The sequence below is a fragment of the Alosa sapidissima genome, chromosome 16 (genome assembly GCF_018492685.1).
Source record: "Alosa sapidissima isolate fAloSap1 chromosome 16, fAloSap1.pri, whole genome shotgun sequence".
Taxonomy (NCBI): Eukaryota; Metazoa; Chordata; class Actinopteri; order Clupeiformes; family Clupeidae; genus Alosa; species Alosa sapidissima.
Genome location: NC_055972.1, coordinates 31,811,167 through 31,831,006, shown reverse-complemented (window position 1 = coordinate 31,831,006; position 19,840 = coordinate 31,811,167). Strand labels below are relative to the sequence as shown.

The window sequence follows — 19,840 nt, the reverse complement described above, 5'->3', positions numbered from 1 at the left end:
TTGCCAGTCAAGTTTTCAAAACCTTTGGATTTCCCAGTAGCAACACAGGGAAGATAAAACTATGGTTGTGTGATAAAAGTCAAATCACCCCTATCCCAACAGGAGCAACGCTTGCGCTTCCTCAAACAGCAGGATCAGAGGAAACAGCAGCAGGCCTTGGAGCAGGAGAAGCTGCAGAGATTGCGGGAGAATGTAGAGAAGCAGGAGATTCGGCTGAAGAAAGTTCGGGCCCTCAAGGGCCAGGTGGAGCAGAAACGCCTCAGTAATGGAAAGTTGGGTGAGTACCAGAGCTGCTTTGGAAACCTTTGCACCTAGATATGCTAAGGGACAAATTCTCCCATGTTCGTGTCCAGGTCCAAAAAAAGCGTGCAACTAAGCACTTTTCCGCCTGCGCGTCTTCTGCACTTGACTGAAGTCTGTAATTTACACGCCATGGAGACAGTTACAAGTTTTGGGAGGAGCTACTCCAAAATCTATGCGTTTCTTCTGTAAACAACTCTTACTTGCATTCTGCCCCTGATTACACGCTTTTTCAGCTAAGCACTTCTGGTCAAATCTTGACATCGTGGCATTTAGTCACGTCTTAAATTTGTTCATTCATTGCCTTTTTCCCCCGAGAAATTCATTCTCCCTTGTGTTATCACAACTACAAGGGCCATGCAGCAGTGCAGCAAACAGACTTGTCGGTTTTCGCCACGATATGGCAGTTTAAGTCCACTTGATACTGTAAGGCGTAAGCCATTGGTTTCCAAAGGAGATTTTATTTGTGTCGCCAGCATAGCCTATTGACAATTTATGTTGTAAATAGGCATACCTTATAGGCCTACCTGTAGCTTAGGGAAGATAACAGCTTTCTATTAGGATCTAGTTTGTTAGTTACAGTTTTGTCATAACTCCCTTATGCATTTTTGCATTTAGAATAGCCAGAGCGTGGATATCTCAATCGGAAAATTACCGTAAAACTCCAAATAATAGCCCGGGCTTTTATTTTCCCAAATCACCAAACTGCACCGGCTAGTATTAGAGACAGGCGTCTATATGAGACAGGCCTTTAATTCCCTTTACACAAAACTTTTCCTCTGCAAAGATGGAAAATATTATCGAATTAATTATTTCAAACACACTGAATGTCTACCTATATGACTAGGCTATCTGATGACAATTACAGATCATCATTCATTTAGTGTTGAGATGTTGTTCATTGAGTGAGATACAGTAAGATCCAAATAGCAGGGATAGCCAGAACAGATGAAACACGTTTTAATTACGTAATTTACAAAGAGATCGTATCACACTGAAAGCTCATATTTTGTCACTAGCAAATAGCCTATATCGGTCCTTTGTCAAATACAGTTGCATTATCAGCCAAGACCAAAACCGTTCAGGAATTATTTATGCAAAAGTGGAACGTGCTTAATGTTTAATTCTCCCTCCTTTTCGGCACGAATGAAACAGCATTAGAGAGCATGAACCATATTGTTTCTCCCGTTTTGTATTTACCAAATTTGACAACAGTCTACATTCAAATCATACTTCCAGGTGCGCGGGAACATATTTTTGACCAGGGGTGCTGAATAACAAAATAATCATGGACAGGGGCGCCTGCAGGAATTGATGCTATGGTACGCACACCCATCACCAATTGGTGTGAATACACACACACACAAGGGAAATTTTTTCTCGCTGTTGAGTAGCCTGATGGTATGCACAGTGCGTACGGACGTACACCTGCAGGCGCGCCTTATCATGGATGTCCGACGATTTCTCCCCCAGCATATGATTCGAATATAGACAGCTAAATACGCCATTTCACCGCCGTGTATGAGTAGGTCTAAGAGTGAGACGTTTTATAATGCCCTGGGCAGCCACATTCCACCTCAACTATGCGCATCACTTGCCACTCCGACTCATCAATAAAAACTGTGCGTGCCATAGAAGCGCACTTGACTTTACATCATTAACCTATTTCAGTATATAGCCAGAGAATGTCCGTAGACGGGCTCTGATATAGGCTAGTCTAAGGTAAATTCCTTTTCTGACTTCTTTCTCTGTATCGCCATGGCCTTTAGAATAAAGAATAACGTTCGCGAACCGTTCTGGTTTTGTTGCCAGCATAAAAACACGCCGCACCATCGGCCTATCCGCAAATTTTAAACACAAGGGATGAACTGAACGATGACAAAGTCGGACATATAGGCATAGTTCATATTGGAAAAAAAGCTATACAATTTTGAACTCTAGCTTTTCACCGCAGTCTTTTAATGTCATAATCACGTGCGGCGTCTGCGCCATACTTAAGCCCAAATCACACCCAAGATTCGCGACGAGATGAGCAGCAACTTGATGCAACATTCTAAAACCTTGCAACTGTGACCAGACAAGGTGAATGCTTTGCGACGGCTTGCAACGACGTGCAACATCTAATTCACACTGCTGTAACCTCCTTTCTGTAACGGTTTTGTGTCATTGCGAATCTTTAAACAGACGATCTGACGGGTTTTAGAACTCTACTGGAGACCGGCCTTTAACCCAAACCTGTAGTCACGCCAGGCGTTTAAAAGAGACAGGCGTCTCTTAGGGACTCGGCGATTATTTGAAGTTTTACGGTAAACAATATCGGGCGCCTATGGACTAGGCTAGGTGAACCCAGCCTGATCTGCCCACTATTTATTTTTTGATTTCTTAAAAGATTGAGCTTGGTCTGGTGAAAGCCAGACAAGCCATAGACCTCAGTTACACAATGCAAGGGAACATGAATCGGCCTATATTTGCACAAACAACAACGGACAACAGCTCTTCAACTTTGGCCCGTTAAAATGTGTATGAACAGTCTAGCGACGCATTTCATCAAGGCCCATTTGGACATGTCAGTTATTTGCACCACTGGTTAGATGTAAAACAGCATTTCGTTTCAGACTACTGTTACTTAATTTGTGCATTGACAATAAAGTATCACATGAACTAAAGATGACTAAAATCTTATGCAGAAGAAGAAACATTCACAAAAAATCCATCTATCCAAAAATGACCTTTGTTTTTGATAGCTGTTGAAAACGGCATGGAACTGACAGAGATGCTTTTGTTTATTAATAAATAAATAAATACATAAATAAATAAATACAAATATAACATTATGCTGATACCTTTTGCTTTTTCCAAATACAATGTAGCCTACAGGTGTAAGTCAATCCAGTTGCAATGGATGAACTGTGATGAACTGCCCTACTTGTGATTGTTTAGAGATTTTAAAGGTTTTATAACAATGCTACAACGTCTTTGGCTATTCTACAATCTATTCACCTTTTCAGCGCCAGTAGGCTACTTTCTGTGCAGCCGCACACACACACACACACACAGGCATGCCAAACAAGCATACACAAAAGTTTCAATAGTCGGGGATGGAGTAAAAGATGGAGACACATTGATTAGTGTGATTTATTTGTGCGGAAAGGATGTACAGGACTGAGCGGCGGTCATATTTTGTACCGCTATGCGGTACATCTAGTTGTAAACCAATTTACAAAAATGCTGATGTGGTACATGAACATTTAGCTAAAAATGTGGAGAATGCAATGCAGTCAAGCATTTTGGGCGACATGGAGTCACAAGCCGGCAGCAGAGCAAATTTTCGGGAGGCTACCTCCGAGAACGAGAGAGAAAAAGATGCACATTTTAAAAGAACATGCAGAGGAAGGAGTGAAATGCTGCCAGTTGAGGCGAGCCGGGCGATAACGAAGGCTGCCAACAAGGGCCCGGCACTAATTGTAAAGCAATTTACAAAAGATTCACTGAACAAAAATGCTGATGTGGTACATGAAAATTTAGCTGACAATGCAATGAAGCATTTTGGTCGCATTTTAGGCTCAAGCTGGCAGCAGAGCAAATGCTCGGCAGGCTACCTCCGAGAGAGCGAGAGAGGAAAAAAGATGCACGTTTAATAGAACGTGCAAACTTTCAACAACGCTTTACTAAGGAAGCTACCCTTATTTTAGAGACTGTATGACTGTCTTAGCCAGTATGGACATTTAATCTGGAAAGGCAAGTTATTCAACTACCACACAGAATTAGGGTGACCAGACGTCCCGGTTTTGAGTTGCGTGTCCCGAATCCCAACAAAAGCCTGGGACGCTAAAATGTCCCGGTTTACACCAACCACTATTAAAGTTTTGTCTTATTATAGCCCGATCATTAACTAAACCCATGTAGAATGAATATAGCCTAAAGCGTCCGGCATATAATTTCAATAATATGTGCGTGCATGTGTCAGTCAATTGTAACAGTCTCCATAATCTTTGCAGCCCACCTTACAGTGTATCTCTGTAAGTCAAGTCAAGTAATCTATTTATATAGCACATTTAAAAACGGGTTGAGCCAAAGTGCTGAACAAAGAAAAAGTTTAGCTCATAAGTCATATCAATAAGACCATACATCTACGCAAAGGCCATACATCTACACAAACTAAGTGTGATTATTTGTGGCAAGACAGCATTAGTAGCAGCAACAAGAAAATAGATAAGATAAATAAAAATAAATAAGAAAAATAAAACAAGACCAAAAACATAATTCTGTCAATATGTCGTGAGATTGGATTTGAAGAAGGTAATTGTTAACCTGACTCTCGCCAGATGAATTTCGTTCCGCCTAACTCCACTCATCCATCTGGGACCAATCCATTGGAGTGTTGCTTCAGAAGGCTGGGCCTAATCAAAAAATGCTTGCATATGATTGAATAAGCCACTTGTCCGTCATCTATTGACGTGCTACTTCAACCACTCACATCGAAGCCAACCCGTGACTGTGATAACAGTCTCACAGTCACTTCTACGCTATGTCACATCTATAAAACTCCCGCCCTGCGTCCTGATTGGCTCTAGCATAAAATCTGGTGCAGAAATCACTCTCAATGGAAGAGGTCCCAGATGGATGTGAGTGAAGCTAGGTGGAGCTAAGCGGAACGAAATTCATCTAGCGAGAGTCAGGTTAGGTAATTGCAGCGGTGTGTTTCCACACACCGAAATTTCGCATCGCTCTCATTGAGGTTGAATGGAGACGAAATTCGCCCTGGTTGGGCGAAATGAAAGCGAATCGCCGAGGCAGGCGAAACAAAGTTGGCCAAAGTTTAACTTTATTTAAATGAGGACCATTCGAGAACCAATCAGGTCCGCGTCTTTGTGTTTGGAGGCGGGAGTTACAAAAAAGTCTGACCAAGATGGCGGAGACTACCTGAGCTGTAACACGAAAATTGTGTATGTGATTAAAATGTTTCTACACGAACATTGGCACTTGTATCAACACGAATTGTGGTTTGTATGCCACACGAACTTAGTCAGAGCACATACACCATTAAATAGACCACTATATACGTTAGTTTAAGCACTCAATCTTTTTAGCTAGCTGACAGGTGAAATGCTAGTATTTTAGGACATTGGATTGCATTGTAAACCTAGCTAGACAACTAGACTACATGCTGCAACACAGGTATGAAATATATTATGTCTTATTGACCTTGTTGTTTCTATAAACATGAATTGTTGTTTATAGGCAACATCAACTTAGTCGAGGCATAAAGACTCCTGGATATCTTTATTAAGTACTTAAACGTTTGAATTAGCTGATTAGCCTAATTAGCTCGCTTGCCACCACTGGCTAGACACTGCAGTCAAAAGGTTAGCGGTTTCGCCGTCACGCCCCCGAGGTGAAATTTCGCTGGCCGAAAATCGCGAGATGTTTCGCTGTGTGGAAACCCACCGTAGGGGAGGATTTGATATGTGGAGGGAGGGTATTCCAGAGCTTTGGAGTTAGTTGGATTATTGCAATGCCTCGTCATATATGCCTCGTTTTAACGGTTAGGACAATGGAGAAGGGAAAGTCATCATTCTCAAAATAACCTATGGCAGTGAGTTTTGTTTTCAAATGTTTTCATGCATGTCTGGATAACGGGTGAGGAATGTTTAGGAGACAGACTATCGTAAATCCTCAAATTATGGCTGGGGTCTTTTATTTACTTAGGCTGCGCAAAGCCACCTTTATTTGGAGCAGGCTTGTATTCAAGGCAGGCCTTTATTTCGTACGTGGTGTGTTTTATTGTGAGACATACATTTCATTTGGAGCAGCATACTGGTAGGCTATCAAAAGCAGAAGATGTTTGGTTTGGTTTGGGATTTAATTTACGTTTGGACTGTTTGATTATATTGCTAAGAGTGTTGGGATTTCCATCCGCTTATTGCAAGACAAGGCATCCGCTTTCATTCATTCATGAAACGTGCACTGTGCTGTAATGGAAACCTTATTGCATATAGCCAAATAGGTCTACGATAGCTTAAATTGAGTTTTTTTCTTTTTAATTATGTATGATTTACTTTTTTATAAAATTCGTAGGCTGGAATGCCTTGCTGCAACAATTGTGTTTAAATGTAGGTTACTACTTAAGCCTCTGGCAAGCTCAGAAGGGGGCGGCAAGCGACTGGTAGCTTAAGAGCGACGTGTTGGAGACCCATGGTGTAGCGACTTTTCATTGGCAACAATATTAAACCAACCAACAATGTAAAACATTAAGAAGAGCTCTTTTATGAGTTAAATCGAAACAATGTAGGCAATTATTACTGGCCTTTATTTGTCTGAATCTGAGGCCTGGCTATAAATATAATCCTGGCCATAATTTGAGGATTTAGGTATGCACATGTGTTATACCAATAACCAAATACCAAAAACACCACTAAACAAAATTTAGTACTCTGTTGTTTTAATTCAAATACTGAGACTGGTGGATGTGTAGTGATTAGGGAACTTGGTTTCCAAGTGGATGGAGTGGTACTACCTTTTCAATATGTAGGCAGTTTGGTCAAGTTGTCCACCGTAGGCAAAGCTTATTCCCTCTACTATATTTCAATGTCGGTTTAATACACTCTTGTGATATTTCACCTTCTGATGGTGTGGTCACCTTCGGTCAGTCTGATTTTTATTCTACTGTATATATTTCAGTGGAGGAGATTGAACAGATGAATAGCCTGTTCCAGCAAAAGCAGCGTGAGCTGGTTGTAGCTGTTTCTAAGGTAGAAGAGTTGAGCCGACAGCTAGAGATACTGAAGAATTGCAAAATGGACCCCTTCAACAACAACCAGAGCTCTGTGGCTGAACTGGACTCCCTCTACAAAGAATTGCAGGTGAAATAAATGTGATTTCTTGTAACCCTTGTGAACTTCAAGCACGTGTAATGTTCACTTTGATTATTTGAAGGTTGAAAATAAGTGGTCACCATTTTCATACCTGGTTCAGATTCCCCGAAAATACTCAATGAAAAAATGCTTACACTGAAGGGTTTGATTAGAGTGGCATGTTTGTATGTCATTTACAGTTAAGGAACAAGCTGAACCAAGAGCAGAATGCTAAGCTTCAGCAACAACGGGACAACCTGAACAAACGTAACCAGGAGGTGGCAACCATGGACAAGCGTGTAAATGAGCTCAGAGAGCGCCTCTGGAAGAAGAAGGCGGCTCTGCAACAAAGAGAGAACCTACCTGTGAGTGGAAAAATCACTCTAGTACCTTATGTTTCCTATTTCCAACCATAGTTATCTAACATGGCTAATACTAATGAGAGAAATTGAATATTAGTAGAATATTAAAGGTTCGTAAGGTAAATTAAGTCTTTACACGTTTTCTAAGCTAGACCATTTTTTTGTCACAATAAGCAAACATCTCCTCACAATCCGCTAGCTGCCTGTCCCCTGAATACGCTGTAAAAAAATGCGGTCCCTGTGGACGACCCAAGCTCCAAAAATTGCAACAAAAACAGCCTTGGCCAGACTGGGCCATGAAACTCGGGCTTGAATGTGTAACGCTGTAAAAGAAAAATGCGGCCCCTGTGGACAGCCCAAGCTCCAAAAATTGCAACAAAAACGGCCTTGGCCAGCCTGGGCCATGAAACCTGGGCTTGAATGTGTATGGTCGTGATTAATTTTTTGTCTCAAACGGTTGTAATCTTCATACATTTGCATTGATTTTTAGCCAATTTACGATGTAGATTTTGCTGTCTGCATTTTTCCCCCGGCCTGTATTTGGGGCCTGGCTGTTTGTACGTATCGCCCAGGCCCCCAGCCCGAGAGTCCCGGTATATATATGAGGAATTAAGGTACACAATTCATTTTTTATAAATATGTGACCCCGCCCATGAGAACCCGGCTAAAGTCGCCAGATCTTATTTTGAGATAATGAGCGTTAAGTAGTCCTAGTCATAAAAAATGACAAAAATATGGGATATTTGTTTTATACTTGTACATGATAGCTTAAGATACTAATGTTTCGAAATGTAGTGTTTAAATGATCTTTTCTGACATTATAAATATTAAAATTAACACTTTTATTGACGTTACGATTAAAGTTTTCCCCGAGAAATACCGGAAGTTAGTTCCACAATGTCACATTTTCAATCGGCTGTGAGTTTAATGTTGGCGGGAAAACACCCTATAATTTGGGTGTCATTTGGTTCAGGAACTTCTTCTTTCCCATTAGAAAGTTAATATAGACCATAATATCAATGTAGTACAGTACGCTGTGTTTGGAAAATAGGTTCCTGCTGGATTTTCATGTAAAAATTGATTTTTTTTTGCATATTTTGCTAATATAGAGTCTAAGGAACAAGTTTTTTTTTGTCTTCCAATTTTCACGATCCATCTTTAGTGTTTTTATCTGTATGTTTTAAGATGAGCGATTATATCTAGTCCGAAAAGTGATTTTCACATTTACAAGTTTTTGACAGTTAATTCCACTTTTTGCACACAAAACCCCCAGATAATGTAGAAAGGTTGTTGGTTCTAAAACAATATCCATAGTTTTTAAACTTTGAGTGTCTGAAAAGTGTAAAAACGCCTCCTCCCTTGTTGCCTATGTCAAAAACGATTTCTTAATCTTTCCTTGACCTGCCATGTCATTCTGTTGTCTACCTTAAGAGAAATTTGTCTTGGAAATAATCTATAATAGTACAGGCAACACAGTACACCACTAGGTGTCATAGGCATGGGTAATTAAGTGGCAGTAGGCAAAATTAGCAAACAAAAGAATATAAGGTACAAACAAACAGACAAACCACACGGATAAGTTACAAATAAACAAACAGACAGACAAACCACGGATATAAGTTACAAACAAACAAACAGACAGACAGACAAACCACGGATGGCCCTCTCACAGCCTGAACTAATACAAAAAACAAATAACTCAAGGGAAAACATTGGTCAGACACTAAACCATGTGCATTTGCTCTCTTTAAAAGCAACGGGTTATCCACAGCCAACAGGCTGGGTGTGCGAGAGAAGCAATGAAGTCTTAATTAAGAATAAAGCCATGTTCTTCCAACGACAACAACCACAAGCACCCATGCGCCAAACAATTCAAATGACCGGCATTGTTATCCCAGAGAGGAAGCTACGTAAATGATCACCACCCACGGGTGGGCCTGTGCCAGCGCTCAGCCTTTCCATATACACCCCTGGCAGAGAACTCCTGTGAAACAGACTGTGGAAGGGGTTTGAATGCTGTCCGGCAGTATTATGAGTGGAACGTTGGAGGGATAGAACCGGATCAGGGTTCAGACCCAACTCCTCCAGGGGGCGCACAATTGGAAAATCTTCACCTGCTGCTATGCTTGAGGCCAGCTCTGGTTCTTCCAAAGTGTCTGTGCTAAATGTTGCCGCTGCCGGGTGGCTGGCGCTGTTTGTGGGGGGTTGGACATCTGGTACGCCCTCCAAATGAGCCTGGGACAGTTGGTCATGGCTAAAGTTAACACCATCTTGGTCATTGTGATGCTAAGCACTAGTCCTGGTGTGGACTATGGCTACTCTCAACGGGTCTCTAACTGCAGGGTTACAGAGACCTGGCTCTCTCCCAATATCCCCATGAGGCTGTGGAGCAGCCGGTGCTGGTGGGCTGGATGAATCTTGACCGGTGGGAACAGGTTTAAGCTCGGAGCGATACATGGTCTTAAGGGGGCCCTCTTCCCCATACGGCCTGATCTTATAGTGTATGCCAATTCCATCCAGACACTCCACAATTTCATACTTGGTGGACACCCATGTATCCTGGATTTTGTGGCGACCGTGAAAATGGTTCCTGCAAAAGAGTGTACATGTACATTACATTTAGCAGATACTTCTTGACCAAAGTCACTTTGAATGTCAGCTATATTACATGGGATCACATTGTCCCTGGAGCAACTTGGGGTTAAGTGCCTTGCTCAAGGGCATAACAGTGGAAGCCGGGAATTGAACCGACAACTTTCAGGCTACTGCACGCTAGCCCAGCTCCTTAACCACTACACTACCACCGCCCACTAGAGTGCCAGGTGGTAATATGGGTACTGTGTCAGGACCACCATGCCTACGATATGCCGCAGCCTCTTCTAAGTGTCTCCTAGCACTAGCATAGACAGAAGTCAGGTACTCTTAATGTTGCACCACCCAATCAGTCGGTGGACTGTTCCTGTGGTCACCTCCAGCATTTCCAAGTAGGTGGTCGACTGGTAACTGTAGCTTCTGACTGAACATCAGCTCATATGGGGAGTGCTGTGTGGACTGGTACACGGTGGTATTATAGGCAAACAGGAGCTGAGGGAGCAACTGGGGCCATTTACCCTTTTCAGGGGGTAAGGTCCTGAGCAAGTCATGAAGTGTCCTGTTGAAACGTTCACATTGACCGTTCCCCTCTGGATGATAAGTGGTGGTTCTACTCTTTGTTATGCTGTAGATGTCACACAGGTGCTTCAACAGCTCCCCCCTCAAAGCTGCGCCCCTGATCAGAGTGGATTCTCCTTGGCACGCCATACACATAGAACCATCTCTCAGTTAGAATCTTAGCTACGATGGAAGCTCTCTGATCAGGGGTGGGAAAGGCCTGGGTAAACTTTGACAGAACTTTTGTGACTACCAGAACATTCTCTTGTCCTGTGCTAGCCCAATCCAAGAGAGTAAAGTCAATGGAGTTATCTACAAAGGCTTAGTGGCTAACAGATTTCCCAAGAAGGTTCTGGCTTGGGTTATCTTGCTTTAGCAACCACACAGTGCTCACACTCAGAACACCACTTTTGCACTTCATGCCACAACTGGGGCCAGTAGCACCTCTGGTATATCAAATTTGTGGTCCTGTCCACCCCCCAGATGGCCATGGTTGTTCTGTAGGCTAGTGAGCACTTCCACTTGCAACACCTTGGGCAGTAAAAGCTGCAGACCTGGATCCCTGGAAGGAGGAGCCTGGATCGCTTGGTATAAGGTCCCATCCACTTCCTGTGTCTGGGACCACTGCTTTATCAGCTGCTGGACTTCCTTTGGTTCACTCCACTTGTTTTAACGGGTAGGTGGTTGTCCCTGTCGCCAAAACCACAGGTATCTGGAAATACAGGGATCAGTCCCTTGCAGGACTTTCAGGTCTCTTTTGGTTCAACCAGGGATGGTGTCCACCATACAAGATTCTGCCATCCAAGAGTCTTGGATAGGTGCACTCGAGGCTTACATGTTGGCTATGGCAATCGGCAGGGGGATGTCCAGGCCGTGTGACCCAGATCGCAAAGTGTTAGTTGGGCTTGTGGGAAGTCTAGAAAGGGCATCAGCATTGTGATAAGCTGTCCCAGGACAATATTTGATGTTGTAATCAAAGAGGGCAAGCTGAGAAACCCAGCACTGTTCCAGAGCGCCCAGTTTCGCTGACTGCAGGTATTGGATGGGATTGTTGTCAGTGTACACGGTAAACTTGTTGCCCAGGAGATACTTTCCGTGATTGCCCACTTGACTGCAAGGAGTTTGAGTTTCATGGCACTATAATTTGACATGTTCCTCTCTTGGCCGCATGCCCCGGCTAGCAAAGTCTATTGGTCGCCGTAACCCATCCTTCTCCTGTGACACAACTGCCCCCAATCCTGCATGGCTTGCATCCGTATCTAAGATAAAAGAAACGACTGAAATCAGCATAACCTAGGACTGGCACTTGAACAAGCCGTTCTTTTAAGGCTCTAAATCCAGAAAAAGTTCTGATGGCAAACCTGAACCTGACTACATTCAATGTTAACTATCCAATATTCAGATGTCCGTAATTGAAATGTATGCAAATTAGTGCATAATCAATGAGATATTATTAAATTATATCCATAAACATATATTTTCAGAAAACTTGTAATGCAAAAAAAATATTGTCTCTACATAAATAATCAACTAGTAAAGTTTCATAAGTATATCAAGGAGTTTAATTTTTTACCCTATTCACCCGTTCTATGTTACCTATGCAGGCCAGTTTTAGGCCGCAAATGCTAATTAGCAGTTTTAAAACTAAAAAATCAGTTAAAGGAACACGCCACCCAATGTCAGTAGTAATATATGTTCTTACCTTAACTTTCACGAGTTGAGTCATACCTCTCCCGTGTCGGTACGTGCACTCAACGCTCTGGTGCGCGGCGCAAATGTGTTAGCATGTTGCTATGCTAGCGGGCTCAGACGTAGCCATAGAGGGAGGAAGATGGCAGTAATCAAAAACATCCACGTTTTCCCTACTTAAATACAGTTGCACGAGTAGCAACATGCTAACACATTCGCGCCGCGCACCAGAGCGTTTGAGTGCACGTACCGACACGGGAGAGGTATGACTCAACTTGTGAAAGTTAAGGTAAGAACATATATTACTACTGACATTGGGTGGCGTGTTCCTTTAAGTAAATATGATATTCAGAACCAGCACCCAAAAATTAGGCAAAATACCGTCTTTACCAGTGTTTCACATTTGACCCCCAAGTGATAGTAGTCCCAGTCTTAATTATGCATTATATAAATGATGTCATCTAAGTGTGAAAATGAATCGTGAAAATTTGAAGAGACAAAAAAAATCCTGTTCCTTAGACTCTTTACTAGCAAAATATGCAAAAAATCAATTTTTACAAGAAAATCCAGATTACACAAGACACCGTACTAATGCGCAGTACCTAGCCACCTAGCTCTGTTTTCAGTATGGCAGGAAAGTTTCGACTTAAGCCGGGTATGGATTTCTCAATGGATTGCTTCGTATCACAACGGACATTTCAGGTGAACTGATTAGTAAATTAGTAAATTAGTAAATAGATGTAAATCTAACCAACCTATTTTAAGGACGTGTCATGCAATTCGGTGTTTGGACACAGTCTGACCGTATGCAGCGCCACTGCTCACTTATTTTCAAATTGGAATTTCTCAAAACCCTAAAATTCAGAGCTTGGAATTCTCCAAATCTTTGAAATGGCCTAACTCAGTCAATATTAGGTATATCATGGAGAAATTTTTTTCACTGCCTATTCATTATACTGTGTAGAATGATCTGATGTAAAAAATACATAACCCAGCTAAAGTCGTTTTTTAATGTTATCACAGGCAGGGTCACATATATTAAATACAGGCATGCTGTTTTGTATACTATATGATGCGTCCTATATGCAGGAAATTACGGTAGATGAGATTGATGTTAGACACAGGTAGGGGTGGGCGATATATATCGTCTGCGATAACATTGTGATTGTTGTTTTAACAATGTGCAAATTGACGTTATCAAGTATTTAAATTACTTAGGGGGGGAAACACTCAAAATCATGCATTGAAAACCCATACATGCAACAGAAGTGAGAGAAGCCGCTGGCTGCTAGCCTAGAAATCTAGACGCCCCCTAGCGCAGCAGAGCAAGTCACATGATCGCTAGTGGGTCCACGTCAATCGTGTTGTTCTCACTAAAACAGCCCTGGGGGCAGCCGTGGCCTACTGGTTATGGCTTCGGACTTGTAACCGGAGGGTTGCCGGTTCAAACCCGACCAGTAGGAAAGGCTGAAGTGCCCTTGAGCAAGCCACCTAATCCCTCACTGCTCCCCAAGCGCCGTTGTAGCAGGCAGCTCACTGCGTTGGGACTAGTGTGTGCTTCACCTCACTGTGTGTTCACTGTGTGCCGAGTGTGTTTCACTAATTCACGGATTGGGATAAATGCAGAGACCAAATTTCCCTCACGGGATCAAAAGAGTATATATACTATACTTATTTATTAATGGACAATGCAGGACACTTATCTCTTCTATGATCCCAGAAAGATTTTCTTCAACTTGTTAGTTTTTTGAACATTTATTTTATCTAATGACATAGAAAATATAATGAATTGCATCCACATATTCTTATGCACTATGTGCAACTATTATTCACTAGCCTAAAACCGTGAGACTGAAGGCTATTACTCTCACATATTTCTTAACTCATTGAGTGCCAAAAACGTAATATTACGTTTTTAGCTTCTTTTTTTTTTAAATTACGAAACTAGACACTCTTAACACACCTTATATGTGATTTTGGGAACTCTGTGATGAATGGAAATGAAATATATGACGATCGTGAAACTTATGAAAACACACAATCTGGACATTTTATCTGGACATTTTAACTCGCTTGCCGCTTTGGGTCGAATCAGTGATTTTGATGAAAACTAGCCATTGTTTAGCTTGGGATTTCTCAGGAACAGAGGCATGTAGAAATACATGGTTTGCACCCACCGAGAGCTTAAAGTCTCACCTTTTAATCGAGCTATTGTATGTGTTCATAGCTATAACACAGAATATGCTGTCGCTGTACAAAAATCATCCACAATGGTCTAGATTGCTGGCACTCTAGGACAAAGCTCCCGAAAACAGCTTGGCATTCAATGAGTTAAAGTGACAGGCACTCCATTACACCTAGGCCTACACACCACCAATGTGCACTTAATTAGCTCTACACACCACATTAAAGATATGCCTACATGTAAAAATCCATTGTAAGTTTTCAAATTACTAAATATTTTAGCTAGTAGTAATTATGCAGATTATAAACTACTATACATTGTTAACAAAATATACACTTTATATGAATTCCAAGATATATGAAATAGAAACATAACATAAGCCATCATTTTCCATATGTGTTTGTGTGTGGAGAGAGTCAAGCAGAATCTAGGATGGCCACTGGATTTGATTTGTCCCCCAAATCAAATACGTTTTTTAAGAAGTATCGAATCGAGTATGTGCAAACAATACTTTTGGTTTTCTCACCAGCGGCAATGAATCCACATACTCAGTTGTGAGGAGAGACGGCACATCATGGGGAAGTGTTGTTTTAATAGTCATTATGGGGATTTGATCTGATGTTTTACGACCGCATAATGGGTGCGATGTAGGTCTTAATTTTCATTAAAGGTCCCATGTGTAAGAACTTCTCCCATCTAGTGTTTAGGGATTATATTGCAACCTAATAGAACTACGGTAGCCGTCGCACATCAAAAACATAACACCCAATTCACACCAAAGATCCACGTCGAGACGAAACCGTTGCAGAAGGAGTTGCAGCGGTGTGAATTAAATGGTGCACATTGTTGCCAGCTGTTGCAAGCCATCACAAAGCATTTAACGTTACCATATCTAGTCACAGCTCATCTCGTTGCGAATCTACCTAGATGATGGCCCTACTTCCGGACTCCTAAATAGCCTAAACTTCTCTTTTATCATTGCTTATGTGCGATGCCAATGTAACACACTTTCGGACATGGAATAAATCATTTATTTTGCCTGTTAACCGAGCTAGTTAGCTAGTGGAATGACAGTTCAGCATCCTGGTGGCTTGTGGATAGAAACTGTCTCTATCTGCTGGTACAGGTCTGCATACTCTTGTACCTTATACCAGATGGACAAAACAACATAAACAAAACAACCTAATTTTAATCCCAGGAAGGAAGCACTCAGATGACAATGTGTTTTGGGGGGGGGGGGGGGGTACATGTGATGGATGTATGTATGTATGTATGTGTGTGTGTGTGTGTGTGTGTTGTACTATGCAGCCCTGAGTAATCAATTGCATTCATTTTAGTGTTTAAGAAATTATTATTAAATTATTAGGATTGCTCCGCTTGAAGACTGATAACAATCAATTGAATTGATTGATATTCACAATTTTCGTCTGGCAAAATCTCCATTTGGGCAACTTTGCAAAGTCCAAATATCTGTCACCTTTACTTTGGGCGTTCACTCAAAATAGCTTTAAAAATAAAGCAATCATGCACTCTGATACTAATAGTTGGGTATGAGTACTTGCATGTTACAGCAGAGGAGGCTCCTTCATTGAGGAAAGGGAGGAACATCCTCCCTAAAATTTTAAAGAAAAAAAAATATAAAGTGAATTACTAATCTGATAAATTACTGTTAATATTACTATTTGAACACTTTGAATGAACAAAAATCGTTCCCCTAGGTCAAAATGACAACAGCACCCCCTATCGCAATTGAAAATTACTGTATGGAGGAGCTTCCCCCTCAAGCTCCTCATTGAAGTCCATTATAAACGCCTCAGCTCGTGAATCCCGTCGTTTTCAATGGACAAGGGAGGAAGCTCATCCATTAGAGTGGACGGGTCTAGCTAGAGGCTCTGGAATTTAGCGCCAGCGGTTAACCAATGAGCAGCTAGCTGCTCTGCAAGAACATTATCTGCAGTCATACAGCGAATAATCTTGTGTTGAACAGAAAGCTTGTTCGTAAATAAAGAGTACAATGGAATCAGAGGACATTGTCCATCTTTTATACATTCAACTACAATGCGAAGGTTGGGATCAAAGCAGCAGGAAGACCAGTTCCAAAAATTCATATTCCAAAAAAGATGGTAAGGCTAGTGTAGGCTACTGAATTCTACATAGTATGACAAATATTAATGGCTAACTGGTAGCACAGAAAACAATCGGCCTGCTGGCCTGTCACAAACGTGGACAGTTCAGAGATTTGCTGATACAAAAAAATTGGATATTTATGCGTTGTTATCATCCAAGTTATTCCTTAACTAAACAATTGTTAAATAATGTTCTTGTTGTTAATATGTTCTCGTTTTCACCTTTCTAACTCTATGTTTGTATGGTAACATTGTTAATGAATGTTTCAGACCATGATGCATTCCTTTAATGACGTCTTCAATGACATTAGCCTTTCGAGTATAAATTCCCACTTGGCTATTAGGCCTACAACCTGTCATTAAATTATAGCGATTTGGCTTTAAAACAATAGCATGTTACAAATAACGAAATTTAAGGTCTATTTTCTAAATGGTAAATAGTTACATGGTGAAACAAGTGTCTTGATTTATGAAACAAGTGTCTATTTTTAGTATAATACATTTTTCTGCAAATGTATTACATTGAGCAAAACCTCCAGACTTTCCATAATTTTGCACATCTGGAAAACAGTATTTCATAATTAGACCTACATATCTTTCCTGACTTCCCAGCCTACCTACTCTATTGTTCACATATGCCACCAACAACATCACAACCTCACATTTGCCACCAACACCAATCAAGCGCACCTTCCTTCCTCCATTATTTTTATAACCACCGGCCGCCACTGTGTTACAGTGAGAGGTTTGACCACTATGTATTACCAACCAATAGCACAAAGAATTTCCTATATCTAAAAATGTTTGCAGCCAATACTTTGAAGCTTTGAATTTGATTCATATTAATTAATTGATTATCAGTTGAAAATATATATGTATATTGTATATGTATATTGCCTTTTTGAAAGTTATTGATTTAATTCTGGTACTTGCCCTATTTGATCTGTCATGGAAAAAAAAACATGGAGAGCAAAGAGTAGAGTGGCTTCGTAGATGAGAGAAAGGTCCCTGTGTCCATGGGCAGCTACGAGGAGATTTTTAAATCAAAAGGCCTTTTTCAGATGGACACAAAGGGATTAGGTCTGTATTGTAGCCTCCCTGAAACACTGGTAGCTGTTTACAAGTTGATGTAGCTTCCCAGACTAAGGGCAGACTAAAACTTCATGTCTCCTCATGCATTACAGTGTTAGGTAAAAATAACTACCTGGTTTTAACAGGGCTTGGTTTATTTCAAGTTTGTATTTTTTGTTTTCTCAAGAATGGCTTTCCTGTTAAAGAGAAGGCTTCTAAAGACTCTCATCCTAAGGTAAAATCCTTAACTGAATGATGCTGTCTATGTGTGTACAGATGTTTCAATGTTTTTCTTTCCCCTCCATCTGGTCATTGTCTAATGTCAGTATCCTATTCACAATAGTATATGGCTGGAGGAAATAATGTTTGCTGGAGGAAATAATGTAACTTTTGTATGAACGGGCTTTGAGAGCTCATATTTTATTCCATATAGTAGGAACATAGCCTTGTGTGGAATTAGGTTAGATTTAAACTGTACATGTGATTGAATGCATGATGAATCTTGGACCATCTTTGCAATGCGTATCTATAAATGTGTGTCTATTAAATAAAATATTGTCATTAATCAATAAAGTAATCAAAACAGTAAGTGATAAGGCGTTTCTATTTTAACGTTTTTTTTCCAGTGTGTATTGCTACATATATATATTGTTTGTGTGCACTGTGCAGGTGTCATCTGACATCCATATCCAACAGCAGACAGGTGGGTCCCGTGTGGCAGCAGTGGGACCCTACATCCAGTCCTCCACTATGCCCCGTGGACAACTGAGGCATGAGCAGCTAGTGAAGCCTCCTTTTCCAGATGGCACTTCAACCTTGCCAGCACAAGAGAGAACCACTCCAGAGCTTAAGTCTAGCACAGGTAGAGAAACACTTATATTTTACACGCATATTTTAAAGGTGTTTAATGGAAAAATAGGTTTCTAATACACATTTAATCGTGGTGGTCAAAACTTTCACATGGTTGCATTCATGCAAGTAGGTCTGCGCCTTTCGTCTACGTAAACGTTTCGTTATGCCCGGTGTGTAACTCCAAGATAAAGTTCAGTCAGGTAGTAGAAAAGTAGAGACCGCACTCAAAGTGCCGACTGGGCCTTACACGCCATGAAAAACAGAAATAGACAAACGTTTCGGGCCTAGCCCATCATCAGTGTCTCAATTTAGGAGCAAGCACATGAGGCTCAGTAGATTTGGTGCATTTCTAATATGGCTCTGCCTTAGCCATTATGATTGCAATTATACCTTTCTTTACTGGCCCACTCGGTCATCCCCATACATGCACTTTTGTCAGCTATGTACATGCGCACAGATGATTAAACGCTCGGCACAATCTGCAGCATTCTGCCAGTTAATCACATAGTCCATTTGCAAGGATGAAGCATTTTTGCCTTTAACATGAAATGACAAGTGACCTGCAATCAGGCATCATTCGGTGATGCATCATTTGAATATCTGTGTGCACATATTAAGTCTTCTCAGATTTTATTACTGACTATTTACAGGCCTCCAAATCATTCAGCTAAAGCCTTTCTGTCTAAAGCTAGGTGAACTGCTGTCAGTCATTTGCATAGAGTTTGACTGTCTTATTATATCAGGTGATCTAAACTTGCATGTGGATAATCCTGAAAACAATTATGCCAAGGAATTAATTGCACTAATTGATTAATCCCTAACACAGCATGTACAGGGGCCAACACACTTTCTCAGCCATACTCTTGACCTTGTTATCACAAAGGGTCTTAATGTCTCTACAGTTGTTGTAGACCTGGTGTTATCATTTCTGTGTGTTCTTTGCTGTGTCTATGTCCCCATTGACCATAGACAGTAAAAGATTTGACTGGACCACTGTCATATTCGTAGACCAGTGTTTCTCAAAGTGTGGTCCGGGGATCACTGGTGGTCCGCAAGCTATCCCAAGTGGTCCGCGAGCAGAGTGGTGAAATATAATATAGATGAGTTGTTTGCAATATTGAACCAACTTGTATGTAAATCCAAACAGTTCTGCAACACTGTCTATGTAAGATATGCCAGTTTAAATCATACAGTATGAATCCTCTGACACAATAAGCAAAGTGCAAACACAATAAGCAAGGTGGTTCAGTG

The 19,840-nt window shown here is 41.1% G+C and overlaps 1 protein-coding gene across 3 annotated transcripts in view; it reads left to right on the top strand.

The window, feature by feature from the left end:
* Positions 1–19,840, top strand: part of tp53bp2a (tumor protein p53 binding protein, 2a) — a 66,415-nt gene that overhangs the window by 24,053 nt on the left and 22,522 nt on the right. For all 3 annotated transcript variants that reach the window (XM_042064782.1, XM_042064781.1, XM_042064780.1), the window contains exons 6-10: positions 103–277; positions 6,982–7,163; positions 7,355–7,519; positions 17,925–17,972; positions 18,407–18,599. In XM_042064782.1, coding sequence (XP_041920716.1) covers positions 103–277; positions 6,982–7,163; positions 7,355–7,519; positions 17,925–17,972; positions 18,407–18,599 — 763 coding nt within the window. The remainder of the gene's footprint in view (positions 1–102; positions 278–6,981; positions 7,164–7,354; positions 7,520–17,924; positions 17,973–18,406; positions 18,600–19,840) is intronic.